Source organism: Cebus imitator, unplaced genomic scaffold, assembly GCF_001604975.1.
Source record: "Cebus imitator isolate Cc_AM_T3 unplaced genomic scaffold, Cebus_imitator-1.0 Scaffold339, whole genome shotgun sequence".
NCBI lineage: Eukaryota > Metazoa > Chordata > Mammalia > Primates > Cebidae > Cebus > Cebus imitator.
Window position 1 is genome coordinate 1,454,149 of NW_016107654.1, and position 14,908 is coordinate 1,469,056.

At 63.2% G+C, this 14,908-nt stretch overlaps 1 protein-coding gene, 1 long non-coding RNA gene and 2 other non-coding genes across 8 annotated transcripts in view; 3 read left to right on the forward strand and 1 right to left on the reverse strand.

Moving 5' to 3' along the window:
- LOC108287309 overlaps positions 1 to 2,718 on the forward strand; it is a 4,071-nt gene extending 1,353 nt beyond the window's left edge. For all 3 annotated transcript variants that reach the window (XR_001818285.2, XR_001818286.2, XR_001818287.2), the window contains exons 3-4: positions 988 to 1,071; positions 2,151 to 2,718. This is a non-coding gene — a long non-coding RNA (uncharacterized LOC108287309). The remainder of the gene's footprint in view (positions 1 to 987; positions 1,072 to 2,150) is intronic.
- DIPK1B (divergent protein kinase domain 1B) overlaps positions 1 to 13,829 on the reverse strand; it is a 29,673-nt gene extending 15,844 nt beyond the window's left edge. Inside the window, exons 1-5 of one of the 3 annotated variants that reach the window (XR_001818283.2) lie at positions 13,678 to 13,829; positions 8,925 to 9,059; positions 5,234 to 5,341; positions 4,965 to 5,141; positions 3,442 to 4,305 (exon numbers count right to left, since the gene is read on the reverse strand). Coding sequence is in view for 1 of the 3 variants with exons in the window: in XM_017505607.2 (XP_017361096.1) it covers positions 3,493 to 4,305; positions 4,965 to 5,141; positions 5,234 to 5,341; positions 8,925 to 9,059; positions 13,678 to 13,740 (1,296 nt within the window). In the remaining 2 variants the exon portion in view is untranslated. Of the gene's footprint in view, positions 1 to 3,240; positions 4,306 to 4,964; positions 5,142 to 5,233; positions 5,342 to 8,924; positions 9,060 to 13,677 lie in introns of those variants that run through there. The other 2 variants (XM_017505607.2, XR_005196469.1) reach the window with 2 other exon arrangements.
- On the forward strand, positions 337 to 468 carry LOC119467853. Its single transcript, XR_005196482.1, has one exon. It is a non-coding gene; the product is annotated as a small nucleolar RNA SNORA17 (small nucleolar RNA).
- LOC119467852 lies at positions 1,151 to 1,286 on the forward strand. Its single transcript, XR_005196481.1, has one exon. It is a non-coding gene; the product is annotated as a small nucleolar RNA SNORA43 (small nucleolar RNA).
- Positions 13,830 to 14,908: the final 1,079 nt, after the last annotated feature.

Here is a 14,908-nt window from a genome sequence, read left to right on the forward strand (position 1 = left end):
CAACCTCCGCCTCCTGGCTTCAAGCAATTCTCCTACCTCAGCCTCCTGAGTCGCTGGGATTACAGGCACGCACCATCATGCCCAGCTAATTTTTGTATTTTTAGTAGAGACGGGGCTTCACCTTGTTGACCAGGATGGTCTCGATCTCTTGACCTCGTGATCCACCCGCCTCGGCCTCCCAAAGTGCTGGGATTACAGGCGTGAGCCACCGCGCCCAGTGTGACATCTTCTGTGACTGGAGGGACCTGGAGGGACCGGTCGGTCTTGCGTTCATATTACGGCTAGAAGGGCTCTCTCCAGGGGAATAAAAAGGAATCATTTCATCTTCGGCCTGATGCTGCCCCTAGAGGCGTTGCAGATGTGGCTGCTGTGTCACATATGTGTCAGTAGGTGGCAGAGATTAGAGAGGCTATGTCTACGGTCAGCGTTCTGCCCAGTGAACGTTTGAATGTTTCATAGTCTGACACTCCTGATTTGTGGACTGGGCATCTGTTTTCCTGCACTGGCATCGGGGAGAGGCCGGGTCTTGTGAGTGGGCTTTCTCACCCTCGTGCCATGCCATGCTGGCCGCGCCGGTCACTAGAGGTCTGAAGGGACAGTGGGAAGGTAGAGGGTGCCCTCACCAGGAGAGCCTTCATTAGTGAGTTGTTTTTTTTTTTTTTTTTTTTCTTTTTTGAGACTGAGTCTGTCGCCCAGGCTGGAGTGCAGTGGTGCAATCTCAGCTCACTGCAGCCTCCGCCTCAGCCCCCCCTGAGTAGCTGGGATTACAGGCATGTGCTGCCATGCCTGGCTGATTTTTGGTACTTTTAGTAGAGGTGGGGTTTCATCATCTTGGCCAGGCTGGTCTTGAACTCCTGACCTCGTGATCCGCCTGCCATGCCACACACCATGTCAGGATCACAGTGGACGGATGTTTCAGTTAATAGCAGTAACAACAGCCCCTTGTTGTGTTGATTCTGTGCCAAGCACTCTTGTTCTTTAACACAGGAAGGAGGTGACTTAGCCTGTGATGGACTCCAGTGTGAGCAGTGGCCAGAGTGACGAGGCCAACTGGCCCCAGCCTGGATCAAGGTAAGAGGCAAGGCTGAGGCTGGCCTTCCCTCCTTCCCTCCTTGGCTGCCGGGTGGGTGTGAGCAGCTGCCCTGCAGATGCTGTCCTGGACCTGCCAGCACTGCAGACAGTTGCTCTGCTGTGCCTGTGACGTCGGGGCAGAGAGAAAGTGGCGATTTCTACACTCAGTGTTCCGGGGCCAGTGAGCACTGGGAATGGTTTATAGCCTGACATGTCTCAAAGCCAAAGCCAGGCGCATTTGGGTTTCCGCTCTGGAAACCACCTTACCTGGTTTGCTCCATGAGGGAGGGGCAGCAGCATTGCTGGGAACCCTGAGGCATAGATATGTATAAATGAGGTGTGAGTGTGGATCCACTCCCAGGCCTCGTTCTGGAAATGGTTCCGCAGGTCTGTCTGGGAGGCCTTGGGCAAGTGTGACCAAGACCAGCTGAGCTGGGATGGACAGGCTGTGCCCTGTCCAGCAGTACCAACGTGGGGTGCAATTCCTGTGCACACAGCAAGGGCCCTGGGTAGGGGTCAGGAGCTGCCTTGCCTGGAGGTGTCTCTGGGTCACTTTGGAAACAGGATTCCTCTTCCCGAAATGGGTGGGAGTGGGGGTGCCGCTGCATGTCCTGCAATGCTTGGGGCGCCCCACCGTGAAGAGTGCCCTAAGTCAGCAGTGCCAGTGTCGGACTTAACGCTATGAGGTCGTATCAGGAAAGATAACTGTAAACTACTACTATAGCACCACTTTGGGAGGTAGAAGCAGGCGGATCGTCTGAGGTCAGGAGTTTGAGACCAGCCTGGCCAACAGCCTCAAACCTCATCTCTACTAAAAACACAAAAGGTAGCCGGCTGTGGCGGTGTGTGCTCTTAATCCTAGTGACTCGGGAGACTGAGGCAGGAGAACCGCTTGAACCTGGGAGGTGGAGGTTGCAGTGAGCTGAGATCACACCACTGCACTCCAGCCTGGGCAACATAGCGAGACTCTGTCTCAAAAAAAGGTTTAGGGAATTCATAAATTGTGTTCCCTGAAGGTCATTTGGTGAATCCAGGTTAAGGAAACGTGGTCTGCGGCACTGTCCTTGTTCATTTTTCAGGTGCAGAGGCCGGGATGTGGGCGCAGCCCTGTGCCAGGAGGCTGGCTGGAACAGAGGTACAGGCCTCACTCCCTCTGGGACCGCTGGCACCCGGGGTGTTTGCAGCCTGAGAACCCAGCTTTCCACACGCCCACCTGCCCCCAGGGCCACAGTTGCAGCTCCTGCTCTGCTCTCATTCCAGGGATGGGCAGGCTGGCATCGGGACGCCCACCGCCTCTGCCTGAGTAGTGCTGTGTGTTCCAACTGGCCAGGGGGCAGCTGCCGGGACCACCCCTCCATTTTAGTGTCCCGATTCTTAAGTTCTGCCATTGTGGTATTCTGGTGGAAAGAAAGAACCATTTGGCTATTTTTGAACTGCCTGGAATCGAGGATCCTGAGTTATTTATTTTTTTACTGTATTTGAGTCATCTTGTTTTTGTTGTTTTTTCCCCCAAGGGGGAAAAATCGACATGGAAAACATTTATTTTAAAATACAGGATGAAGTGAATTAAAAGATTTAATGCACATTTCCTCAAGGATAACATTTCTGTGTTGGCAAAATTTGAGAATAAATGGGTCTGGAACGGAATGTATAGCGTCTTGACTCGTCCATTGCGGAGCAGAGCCGGCACTGAACGGTGTTCCTGCTTTGGGGTCTTCCTGCCCAGGTCCTTGCCTGTCCCCCTGGGGGATGGTTGCTGGGTTCCCTGGGCTACTGGGGAGAGCACAGGGCCGGAGAAGATGGCCATTGCGAGGTTGTTTCCTAGGGAGTGAGTTCTACATCTCAGAGCTGGATTTTGTAAAATGTTTTTACCACATCAGTCTGCTTCACTAGAATGCCTTTTTCTTGGCCTGTCGTGCCATGGTCCAGGTTTGGGGTCCTGGTCATTGGTTCCTTCAGAAGCTCCTTTTTGGGGAACTGCCCTGGCACCTTCAGCAGTGTAGGGCAGGCAGGGGCTCTAGAATAGACCTCACCTTTGACTGACACTGGAGGGCTGCCTCCCCAGGATTCAGGGGCCCAACCCCGGTCTGGGTGCCTGGGCCAGGTAGTATCCACAGTGGGGCAAAGGGTCCCATGCGCAGCATCGATGGGGGTCAGGGTGCTCAGCCCTGGCCATTACATAAAAGCTGTTTATTTACATCATGTTCTTCAGAGTAACAAACCTCTTCCAGGGTCTCCTGCCTCTGCTCTGAGCTAGGATGTCCTCATGTCTGTGGTGTGGAGTCCAGGGCCCTGACCTCAGGGGAGTGATTCTGCAACAGCATTTAACATTTCCGACTAATTCCTAGAGGCGGGGCTGGACCCCGGCACCAGGCACCAGGCCGGCTCCAGGAAGGTTGGCCAGGGCCCCCTGCTGCCACATCAGGAGTACTTGGTGTTGGAGATCTTCTTCCAGAGCAGGGTCTTGAGGTGGCTGAGCACCAGTGAGTGATGGGCCTCCACCTGACTGGCCAGCCCACTCAGCGTGGTGCAGGTGCGCAGCTGTGTGCCCAGCTCCTCACGGAGGTCGGCGGGCGCGCCGGGCAGCAGGTAGCCCCGCAGCAGCGCGCACACCTTGGCCAGGTTGGGCTGGATGAGGTCGCCCTTGCACTGCCGCATGAGCCTGTCGCATGGGGCCCTGCAGTCGCGCCCGTAGGTGCAGTCGGCGCTGTGCTCGCAGCGGCGGCCCTGCAGGAAGCGGCGCACGGCGGCCTCAGGGGCCACCTGCTGCAGGTCAGCCATCTTGAAGTCGTAGGTGGCTGTGTAGCCCACGTTGGCCAGCGTGGTCTCGCACATGTAGAAGGTCCCGTAGGCGCCGTGGAAGAGCTCCTCCACAAACTCCAGCAGGCCGATGGCGATCTTGGCCCGCCACGGCCATGCGGGCCCCAGCCACTGCTGGAGGGCACCCTGCAGTGCCGGCGGCAGCAGCGGGCGCAGCAGGGGGGGCAGGGCGGCCGCGTGCCAGGCACCGTGGGGCACGCCCTCGGTGAGGTAGAGGTCCCCGCAGTAGCCCAGCAGTCGGGAGGCGTGCTCCTTCTCCTGCAGGGACAGCAGCAGCAGGAACTCATTACGCTGCAGCAGGGCCCACACGGACTTGGCTTCCGCCAGTGACACCCGGTTGTCCTTGTTGAAGTCGGCCATGAGCAGGACCTGGCCCACCAGCGCCGGCAGGGAAGGCAGGTCGCCCAGGTTCGCCTGGCATTTGGGACCAAAAGAAAGGAAAACCCAGTTGACTTGGTGTCTGGGAGCATGACCTGGCCTTGCCCCAGTCCTCCCGGCAGAGCGGGTTGCCGGCCAGACCATCACATCTGCCAGGTCACGGGTCCCAGCCTGCAGCCACACGGGTGGAGGAGGCAGCAGCGATGTGCCCACTCACCCTCTGGCCTGTGCTGCGGCTGCCAGACAGATCTCCCTGCCTCCCGGCAGCCTTGGGTGCAGCTGGGGTGCTTGGGGTTGGGCACCTGGGGAGAGAAGCCTCAGCGCTTCCCAGGATGAGAATCGGCGGCCGGAGGGCATGCGCCGGCTGAAGCCCGGGGAGGCAGCCCCTCTCCGCACGCCCTGGTCTCTACTTGGGGCACCTGCTGTGCTAGACCCGTGGCCCTGGACTGCAGGAGCCTCCTCTTGACCTCAGGGCCTCAACTGCCAACTTGCCGGTCCCCCCAACCCCTGCCCCCAGCCCTGGAGAGGCTCCTTCCCTGCAGGGCCCCTGCCCAGGGGCTGGGGGCTGTAAGGTCTGCCTGGGGCCCACTTGACCCATCTATGCCTTTGCACTGGGCATGTTGGTACCAGGGCCGCCTGCTGGGCACATGCCCTGGTGTGGATTCCTGCCCAGCCCCCCAGGAGAGCTGCCTGACCTTGAGGAAGCTGAGTGTCATCTCCCGAAACTCCTTGATGGAGGTGCCCCGGGTGGGCTTGTCGAACAACACCAGCTCCCGCCGGGGGGCCGCATCCGTCTGGGCCTTGGAGTCCAGCGCCTCCTCGATGCCACACTTGATGGTCACATCCTTGTCTCGCCAGAGCCCGCTGTATACCTGGACAGGGCCACAGGACCTCCATGCAGACATCACCCTCCCCCTGCACGGGCGCATCAGCCCCAGGCCCCGCTCCGCGCCCAAGGCCATACCTGTTGTCCGGGGGTCACCGAGAGGCAGGTCCTCCACTCCACCAGATGCAGCTCACACAGGTCCTGGCAGATGGAGCCCGAGATGATGCCCTTGTGGTACTGGTCACACTGAGGGGACAGGTGCAGGGTGTGTGTGCGCGGGGCGGGCAGTCACACCTCTGCCCTGCTGAGCCCCTCCGCACTGAGGGGACAGATACAGGGTGTGGGGGGGAGGCGGTCACACCTCTGCCCTGCTGAGCGCCTCCCCACTGAGGGGACAGATACAGGGTGTGGGGGGGAGGCGGTTACACCTCTGCCCTGCTGAGCACCTCCCCACTGAGGGGACAGGTGCAGAGTGTGGGGGTGCCAGCCACACCCCCTGCCCTGCCGAGCCTCTCCCCACACATCTGAAGCCCAGCTGCACCCATTCCTCTGGGACCCCTGGGAGGGAGGGACCACGGGCAGGGCCAGGTGGGTGGGAAGGGGGCATGGAGGGCCAAGCCCCCATCACCGTGGTCACTGCCTCAGCACCCACTGGGTCCCTGTTCTTCGGCCATCTTTTCTCAGACCCCCAAACTGCCAGAGCTGGCGACTGGGCTGCCTCCAGCCCACGCCCATCCCTGAGCCACGCTGTGGGCCCAGCACCCACCAGCTGGCAGGGGCCTCCACTTGCTGCAGTTTACAAGCTGCCAGCCCCTCGCACAGGCAGTGCTGGGCCCTGGCGCACGCCATCGGCGGCTGCAGGGTGGGCCTGTTGGCTGCAGAGGCAGCCCCACCGACCCCCGGTCTGGTCCCGTCCCGTCCCCACCATCCTGGATCCTGTAACGACAGCAAAGTCAAGGCCACGGCCTGGACATGAGACAACACCACACCCAGTGGCCAAGCTGGGCCAGGGCCGGAGGTAAGAGCCTGGAGGCAGCTCTCCCGCCAGCAGCCCCGGCTCTCTGGACCATCCAGGCATTGGCTGGTGAACCAGATTCACCCTGTCCCGTGTCTACACCACCAGCTGCAACGTGCGCTCTCCCTGCCTGACTCTTCATTCCTCTCGGGGGACGCCCTCTGTCCGGGTCAGTCAGCGAAGAATCTCTGAACTTGGTTTCTATCGTGATGACTGGAGCCCTGACCTCCTCTCCCAGCCGAACGTGGCCAATGCCCAGGCTCAAGCGCTATGGCTGTTGTCAGAACTGTTTGTCAAGGCTTAGAAATGGACCCCCGGGGCCCCACAGTGACTCCCCGGCCCGCCCTTCCTGGTCCCACAGGCCCCCTCCTTAGCCACACCAAGGAGACACTGTTAGTGGTAATTAAATCAGGACTGGGGCTGGCTGCTGCCGCTCCCCAGTCCCCAGCCCAGCTCCGGGAGCCTGGCAGCCCCTGAATCCCAGCGCCTAACGGGAGGCAACAGAGCACGGAGCTGGCCCACCCCTCTGTGGGTGGGGGGAGAATTTCTGGAGGTACAGCCTCCGTTGCCATGGAGCCTGGCCGAGCAGGCTTGCAGGGAGCCAGGAAGGGAGCTTCAGAACATCCCACCCTCCAGGGCTGGGGAGGACGGAGGGTCTCCTGCCTCCCCCACCCCCCCCAATTCCTCCATCCCCCACGCCCGGTACCCCAGGGATGGGGACAGAAGTGAGATGGGCCAACTGGAGGCCAAGGACTCCCCATGTGAGTCGTGAAGGCAGCGTCTGTGCCAGCAGCACAGAAACGCCGTCTCTTCATCCAGACGGAAAAGGAGGATGATGGGAACGTGCACTGGTCCAGCCCTCCACCTTGCAGGCAGGCCCTTCACAGCAAGGTCCCTCCCGTCCCCAGACAGCCCCCTGCGCTCGGAGCCCCAGACCCGCAGGAGACTCTGCTCCTGGCACAGGCTGCCCTCTGCCAGGCTAGGACTGGGGCTCCAGGGTCCCCCAGGGGTGGGGAGATGGGGCTGCCCCTCGGTCCTGGGTGCCTCCCTGCACCTGGCAGGGTGGGAAGGGGCTTCCTCAAAGGCTGAGGCAGGGTCGGGGGGGGTGTGCTTGGCCTCCTCGGGCACCCGCACCCCGCACATCGCTCCCCAGCCAGTCCCTCTTCACCCAGCCTGTCTCCTGTCTGCAGCAGGGCCTGGTGGGACTCAGTGCAGTTCTTGGCCTCTCGAGGGCCCTGGTGGAACCCGGGACTGGCCCCGCACTAATGCCACCTCGATGTGTGAGCTGGGGCCGGCCTCTGCGCCTCTCTGAGGCGTCCAATGCCCCCATGAGGCAAGGCAGTAGCTGCCTCTGGAAAGGAGGGGATGTCTCCACGGTCCCGAGGTGGCTTTGGGAGAGCTGGGCTTGGCCTGACCTCTGGGAAGGCTATGAGCAGCCATGGAGAGGCCGCTGTGCAAAGGGCCAGGGCGCCCTGGGAAACTGAGGCTGCAGCTTCCTGTTGTTTGGGGGACACCTCCTGCTCCTCAGCAGCTTCTGCAGCCAGGCACCCCGTAGTGGATACTCGGAACCCTCCTGGCAATGTGAATCCTCTGCCCACTCCCACCCGCCGCCTCCCTCCCACCCCAGCCTGGAGGTTCAGCCCCTCCACCTCCTGTCCTTCCAGGAGTCCCCAGGGTGCACGACTCAGGGTGCAGCCTTCCCCACCCATGGCCCCAGGATAAGCCCAATGTACCACCCCCATGCCACGCTGAGCCTAGAGGCCCCCTGGACTTCGAGGGTGAGCAAGGCCTAGTGCCAGGGGCCTGGAGCCCTCCCATGGGCTGGCATGGGTTCCATACAAGTCCTGGGCACAGAAGACCCCATACCCCCCTCCCTCCTGCCACCTCTGGGCCTTTCCACATGTGGCCCCTATCATACACGGCTCTGTGGGGCACAGGTTTGCCCACGGCCACCTGGCTTCACCACCCAGCTGCCAGGAGAGGCCCCTCCCCATCTGACAGAGGGGATGCTGAACCTGGGGTCTCCCTGCGCCCAATCCCCTCTTCCATGACCCACAGCAGCTGCTGCTACAGGGCAGGCCCTTCTCTGCCCAGGCCCAGCCCCAAGGGGAACGGAGCTTCGGAACCCTGGTCATCGGCCAGGCCGGGGTCAAAATGCCCTGGGGGAGCTGCCTAGCTCTGGGCGAGTCCAGGGTCTGCCGGGAAGGGGGGGCTGGAGCTCCCCTCCAGCTAGTCACAGGACACGGAAAGAGGAGCCCGGGGGTCACCTTGGTGTGGACTCGTGGCCACGCTGGCTCCCAGACACACACATGCTCACACATGCCAGGGGACTTAGCCTTGTCTCCCTGAGGGGGACGCTGTGGAGGACACCGCCCTGCCACCAGCCTTGGGGACCCCTGGTCCCAGGGGAGCTAGAAAGGCCACTGAGGCCAGTGTACGGGGGCCTCCATCCCGGCCAGCAAGGCCAGCTGCCCACCCACCCCAGGCTTCCTGCTAAACAGCCTCTCTCTCAAAACATTTCTGGAGTCTGCCCTGCTGTCTGCCCCCAGCCCCCAGCCCCCAGCCTCTCCTGCTCTCCTGCAGCTGCCCCCATGTCTCCCCCATCCTCCTCCCCGTGCTGAGGCAGCCCCCCATGTCTCCCCTGGGCCCTGTCCTCCACACCCAGCCAGGGGCAGGTTCGCAGATTCCACCTGGAAACCCACACGCCTCATGGGCCCTGGGTCGGGGAGGAAGGTGTCTCCAGGGCCTGGTGCCCCAGCATGTTGGGCAGCAAGGGGGCACAGCCCAGTCCCCAGCCCACACAGTGACACTTACAATGACCGCCTGGCAGACGTGGCCGCGACAGAGCTCCGAGTACGACGAGTAGCGCGTGTACACCAACCAGCTGCCCGCAAACACGCCCAGCCAGGCCAGGAAGACGCACCTGACCCTCAGGCCCGGGAGCCGGCCCTGTGGGGGAAGGGGCCGCGTGAGGACTGCCCTCGGGGCACCCCCACTCCCCACAGAAGGGGCCTCCGGGTCCACCCGTCTTTGCCTGCCACCCCCTTGGCCAGCTGGTGCCCCCATCTTCTAGAACCACCCCCAGCTCAGTGACACCCCCCTCCTGGCTCTGCCTCTCCAGGGTCACACACCAGGGGCTGCAGGGGGTGGAGGTGGGGGCAGGTACAAATAAATGTCAAAACCAGGGGACTACCAGGTGGCCGATTCTTTCCTTTGCTGAGCGAAGACATTTTTACAAACCTTCCTGTCCTGACTTCATTTTGTAACTGTCGCCTCTGCACAAGGCAGGTGAGCAGCGCCCAGCAGGAGCACTGCTGCCCATATTATCCCCACTGTAATGCAGACTGCTGGGAAGTCCCGGCCGGACCAGGCCAGCAGGGAGAACCAGGTTTGGAGAACGGGGCTGCCGGACCCCAACCCAGCCACATCCTGGAAGCCTTTAAGAGACGCAGGTCCGAGGTGCAGGGGCTCACGCCGGCAATCCCAGCCCTCTGGGAGGCTAATGCTGGTGGATCGCTTGAGCCCAGGAGTTTGAGACCACCCTGGGCAACAGAGTGAAATCCTGTCTCTACAAAAATACAAAAATTAGCTGGGCACAGTGGCTCACCCTGTAATCCCAGCTTTCTGGGAGGCTGAGGCAGGTGGAGCGCTTGAGCCCAGGAGCTGGAAACCAGCCTGGGCAACCCCATCTCTACTAAAAATACCAGCATTAGCCAGGCATGGTGACTCACACCGGTAGTCCCAGCTACTTGGGAGGCTGAGGCAGGAGGACCGATTGAACCCAGGAGGTGGAAGCTGCAGTGAGCTGTGATTGCACACCAGCTCCAGCCTGGGTGGCAAAGCGAGACCCTGTCTCAAAAAAAAAAAAAAAAAAAAAAAAAGATGCAGATTGAGACACCGACGTTGACGACGGCCCAGCGGTGGGCAGTGCGTGAGCTCACAGTGGGGGTGGACGAGCAGAGGCGGTCTGTCCACCTCGGAGCATGACTGCACCCTGAGAAGGAAGGAGATCCTGACAGTCACCGCCACAGGGAGGACCCCAGGACGAGAGGCTCAGTGACACGAGCCGTCACCAAAGGACAAAGCCTGCAGGACCTCACTTACACGAGGTCCCTGGAGTCACCAAAGCCACCGAGACAGGAAGGAGGGTGAGGGAGCCGGGGGCTGGGAGGGGCGGGAGTGTGTGTTTGATGGAGACAGAGCTTCGGTTTTGGGGATGGAGAGCTGTGTGGACGGAGGGAGGCGGTCGCCACACAAGGTGAATGTATTTGGTGCCACTAAGCTGCACTTCGACAGGGTTAAGATGACACATCTTATGCTATGTGTATTTTACCACAATTAAAAATTAAGGCCGGGCACGGTGGCTCACGCCTGTAATCCCAACACTTTGGGAGGCAGAGGCAGGTCACCTGAAGTCGAGGCGGGTGGATCACCTGAAGTGCAGAATTCAAGCCAGCCTGACCAACATGGAGACACGCCGTCTCTACTAAAAATACAAAATTAGCTGGGTGTGGTGGTGCACGCCTGTAAGTCCAGCTACTCGGGAGGCTGAGGCAGGAGAATCACTTGAACCCTGGAGGTGGAGGTTGTGGTGAACTGAGATCACGCCATTATACTCCAGCCTGGGCAACAAGAGCAAAACTCCGTCTAGAAAAATCCAAAAGTTAGCCGGGCATGGTGGCACGCACCTGTAATCCCAGCTACTCAGGAGGCTGAGGCAGGAGAATCGCTTGAACCCAGGAGGCAGAGGTTGCAGTGAGCCAAGATTGCACCACTAGACTCCAGCCGGGGCGACAGAGTAAGACTCCGTCATAAAAAAAAAAAAAATTAGGTAAGCACACAGCCCCTGGCCCCCTCCTAAAGCTCTGACCCAGATGTCCGGGAACTGGTTTTTAGGGAGGGCTCCAGGTCCCTCTGCCGTCCTCAGTCCCTCTGCCTCAGTTTCCCTGCTGGTACAGGCTCTAGCATGCTGGCTCACGGTGCTGGGCAAGCCATCCCCACCTAGGCCTCCAGGCTGGGCTTCCAAGGGTGAGGGCCAGGAACAGCTGCGGGCCACCACCCTCTCCCCAGCCTCCTAGCAAATGTCAGGCCTCTCAGGCACTGTCCAGGGGGGGCCAGCAGAGGGGACTTGCCCCATGCAGGGGCTCAGACATCCCTGATGTGCAGCCGAAGGCAGAAGGGTCCAGGCTTGGGGGCCAGCTTCCCCCCAGAGAGGCCCCACTGCTGGCTCCAAGCGCCCCTTGTGGCCACCGGTGACCAAGGAGAGGATGCCCACTGGTCAAATCTCCTCCTGGGAGTGCCTGGCCACACCCCCACCTGGCCAAGTCAGGGCACCCATCAGAGGTCATGGGCTACAGCTCTGCTCTTGCCAAGAGTAGGGACCTCCTTCCTAAAATGAGGCCACCAGCCTCTCAACGAGGACAAGGCAGCTGGGGTCATTTTTCTGGATCTTTCCGGAGAGGTGGGCCCTGGCCTCCTGCTTCCCCAGCATCCACCCACTGGTGGCCACCTCAGGCAGGGCTACGGAGCGAGGACCACCAGCAGTCGGGGAAGGGCCCGGAGCTCCGGTGGCAGTGGGATCCCGGGTCGCCTGGAACAGACGACGTGGCTGGCGGGGGAGCCCTCCAGGCCCAGGTGGGTTCCACCCCCTCAGACCACTTGTCCTGGGTACCGCGTCTGTTTCCGGCAGATTTGCTCAAGATGAAAAACAGGAAAGCAGAGAAGCAGTGGGGCGTGGGAGTTCTGGCAGGGTAAGGGCCGGCGGCTCCCTCTGGGGTGAACGCGCCCGAGGCAGGGCCATGGAGGGAGGCCCAGCATGGGCGGGGCCTCGGAGGAAGCCAGGAGGGGGAGGCTGTGGCCGGCCGGGCCCAGGGGTGACCCCGGCTGGAGGCGGTGACGCCAAGCTGGGGACTCGTCTCGTTCTGCTCCCCAGCGCCCCGTCTGGGCTTGGGCCCCAGCCTGTTTCCGCCTGGCTGGCTCTGGTTCGTCCCAGCTGTTTTGTTGTCCTTTTGAGATGGGGTCTTGCTGTGTTGCCCAGGCTGGAGTACAGCGGTGCAGTCACAGCTTGGTGCAGCCTCAGCCTCCCACCAAGCCTCCCAAGGTCCTGGCATTACAGACATGAGCCACCTTGCCCAGCCTTCCCCCGGGCCTTGATCGTACACGGGCACTTCCCCAGCTGCCATCCCTGACCCGCTCTGGGTCCTGGGGTCCCAAACAGCTGCTCTGCAAGGTCCCCACAGTGCTCCCTGGCCCACCCTGACTCCCGGGCCTGGCATAAGTTGAGTGGAAGCTGCCCCATCATCTGGGACCTGGGCTGGACCTTTGCAGGGGCAGGCGGGGACCAGCTCCAGGTGAAGCCACTTCGAGGGTGTAGAGGGTTGTCCAGGGGATGCGACAGCGTCATAGTCCTCAGCCCAGCAGGTGCAGACCATGGGCTGGGAGCTCCACAGCACTAACCCAGGAGGGCAGTTCACAAGGCCAGGAGACTGAGCCCACGCCACAGGAGGGGCAGGGTGGGCTCCCATGGAGCTCTGGTCCTGAGCCAGCCACCCTGGGAGCAGCCAGCACCCCTCTCCTGCCATTCCTGGGCGGAGCTCCTGGCATCGGCATCTGTTCTGCAGCTGCTGGTCCAGGCCCTTCCTCCGGGCAGGGGACCACTGCATGCCCCAACTCCCAGCGATTGGGGTGGTCTCACACCGTTTAGCTCAACTCTGCCCCAGGGCTGGGCTGGGACGGGACCACCACACCCTGAAGTCCCAGGTGGGCACAGAGGGTCTCGCTGGGTTCCACACCCTCTTCCCAGAAGGGGAGCTGAGGCCAGCCAGGCCCTGAGCCCAGGCAGGACCCGGGCAGGTATCCTCCTGCTGACCCCAAGACTGCTGGGCGGGGGCCAGGGAGGGACAGGCAGATCTGACCAGGGCCGGCTCCTCCGGCCGATGGCTGGGGTCCTGGAGGGCCTGGGATGGCATCCCGTCAGAGGCCGCCCGGAGCGATGGAGCCTGACGGGCCTGGCCCGCACCCCCCCGGAGCGGAAGGTGAAAGGGGCTCCCAGCAGCTGGAACCCAGGGCAGCCCGGGCCTCCCCCGCTGGGCCGGCCAGGCCCCTGGCGGGGACGGTGACTTGTACAAGGTCATCTGGGGGTCGGCGCAGGGTCCCCGCGCTAAGGCCGGCCGATGGGATGCGGGGGGGGGGCGGGGAGGTCACGTCCTTGCCAGGGCGTTTCTGTGTGTCCCAAGTTTTCCACCGCAGAATAACACACCTCATTTTTCAAGTGGAGAAAACGGGAAAAGACTTTTGTGTGGCCTCTGGGCCTGGGGGCAGGGACCGCCTGCAGGTCGGGGGGCCTCCAGGCCGCAGCAGCCCCGCGCCCCGGGCCTCCGGAGCCGCCCCCGCCCCTCCCCCAGAGTCCGGGCCTTCCCGAGCCCCCGCCCCTCCCCCTGCCCACTCGGGCTCAGGAGCCGCTCGTGTCCGAAGCCGGGGCCCGCTCCGCGCTCGGCCCACCCCCGCGGCTGGACCTCGGCCTCCCCGCGCAGAGGCGGCGGGGGCGGCGGGCGCGCGCCGCGCTTACCTGCAGGCCCTTGGAGAAGGGGCAGAAGAGCACCAGGTGCGCCAGGCGCCGCAGCCGCCGCATGGTGGGCGCCGGCCGGGGCTGCGCCGGCCCCGCGGCTCGCTCGGCCTCAGCCCCGGCCCGGCCCGGCCCGCAGCGGCCGCCGCTCCCTCGCCATGCGGGCCGCGCGCCCCCGGGCCCGCGTTAAAGGCGAGGGCGCGCGCCTTTCTGACGGCCGACCGCGGCGCGGCGGGGGCGCGCGGGGGCGGGGCTTGGCGCACGGCCCGCCTCCGACCCCCGGCTCGGCTGAGGCCCCGCCCACCCGCAGACCCCTCCCCTCCTGCCGTGGGAGACCCGGGGGCGCGCGGGGGTGTTCGGGGGCGTGCGGGGGCCGGGCGGGGGTTGGGGACGTGCGGGGGGGTTTGGGGCGCGCGGGGGCCTGGCGGGGGTTGGGGGCGCGCGGGGGACTTTGGGGGCGCGCGGGGGGGCCGGGAGAAGCGGCCGGGTACGCGCCTGCCGCGCTCTCGGTGTCTCGAGGGCGCCTCCGAGGCCGGAGGGAGGCCCGGTGCGTTGCGCAGGCTGCGGGGTTCAGGGCTTCCCCACGCGCGCCCCCGCCTCGAGGCCGCGGCGCCAGCGTTGGGCCTTCCCCGGGGTGCTCAGGAGGGGCCGAGCCCGCAGCCCGCCCGGGTCCTGCCCTTCCCTCCGGCCGAGACCGCGCGCCGGGGCCCTCGCCACGAGGACACTCCGGGCGCCTCCGCGTGGGGTGCTCGGGGACGAGCCGCCGCCGCCTCCACGGCGGGTTCCGTGTGAACAGAGGTCTTCATTGCACTTGGGTAAACACCTGGGGGGCCGAGCCGGGGGTGAGGGATGTGGGGCGCCGCCAGCAGCTGCCCAGACGCGCTCCCCCGCGGCCGCGGCGCTCCCGGCTGCTCCTCCCGCCGTCCTCGGGTTCTACGTTTTAGCCACTTCCCTGGTGGTGGCGTCTCGCCGGGGCTGCGGTTCGCGCCTCCCGAGTGAGGAATGAGGCTGAACGCTTTCTGCGCGCCCAGTCGCACCCGTGCATCTTCTCCAGGGTCCACTAATGAAAATCACGTCGTTTCCTTATTTTGTAAGTTTTGAGACTTCTTTACGTTTTGGCTTCAATGTGAGAGGCTGAGGCCGGGCGCAGTGGCTCACGCCTGTGATCCCAGCACTTTGGGAGGCCAAGGCGGGCGGATCACGAGATCAGAGGTTCGAGACTAGCCTGACCAAC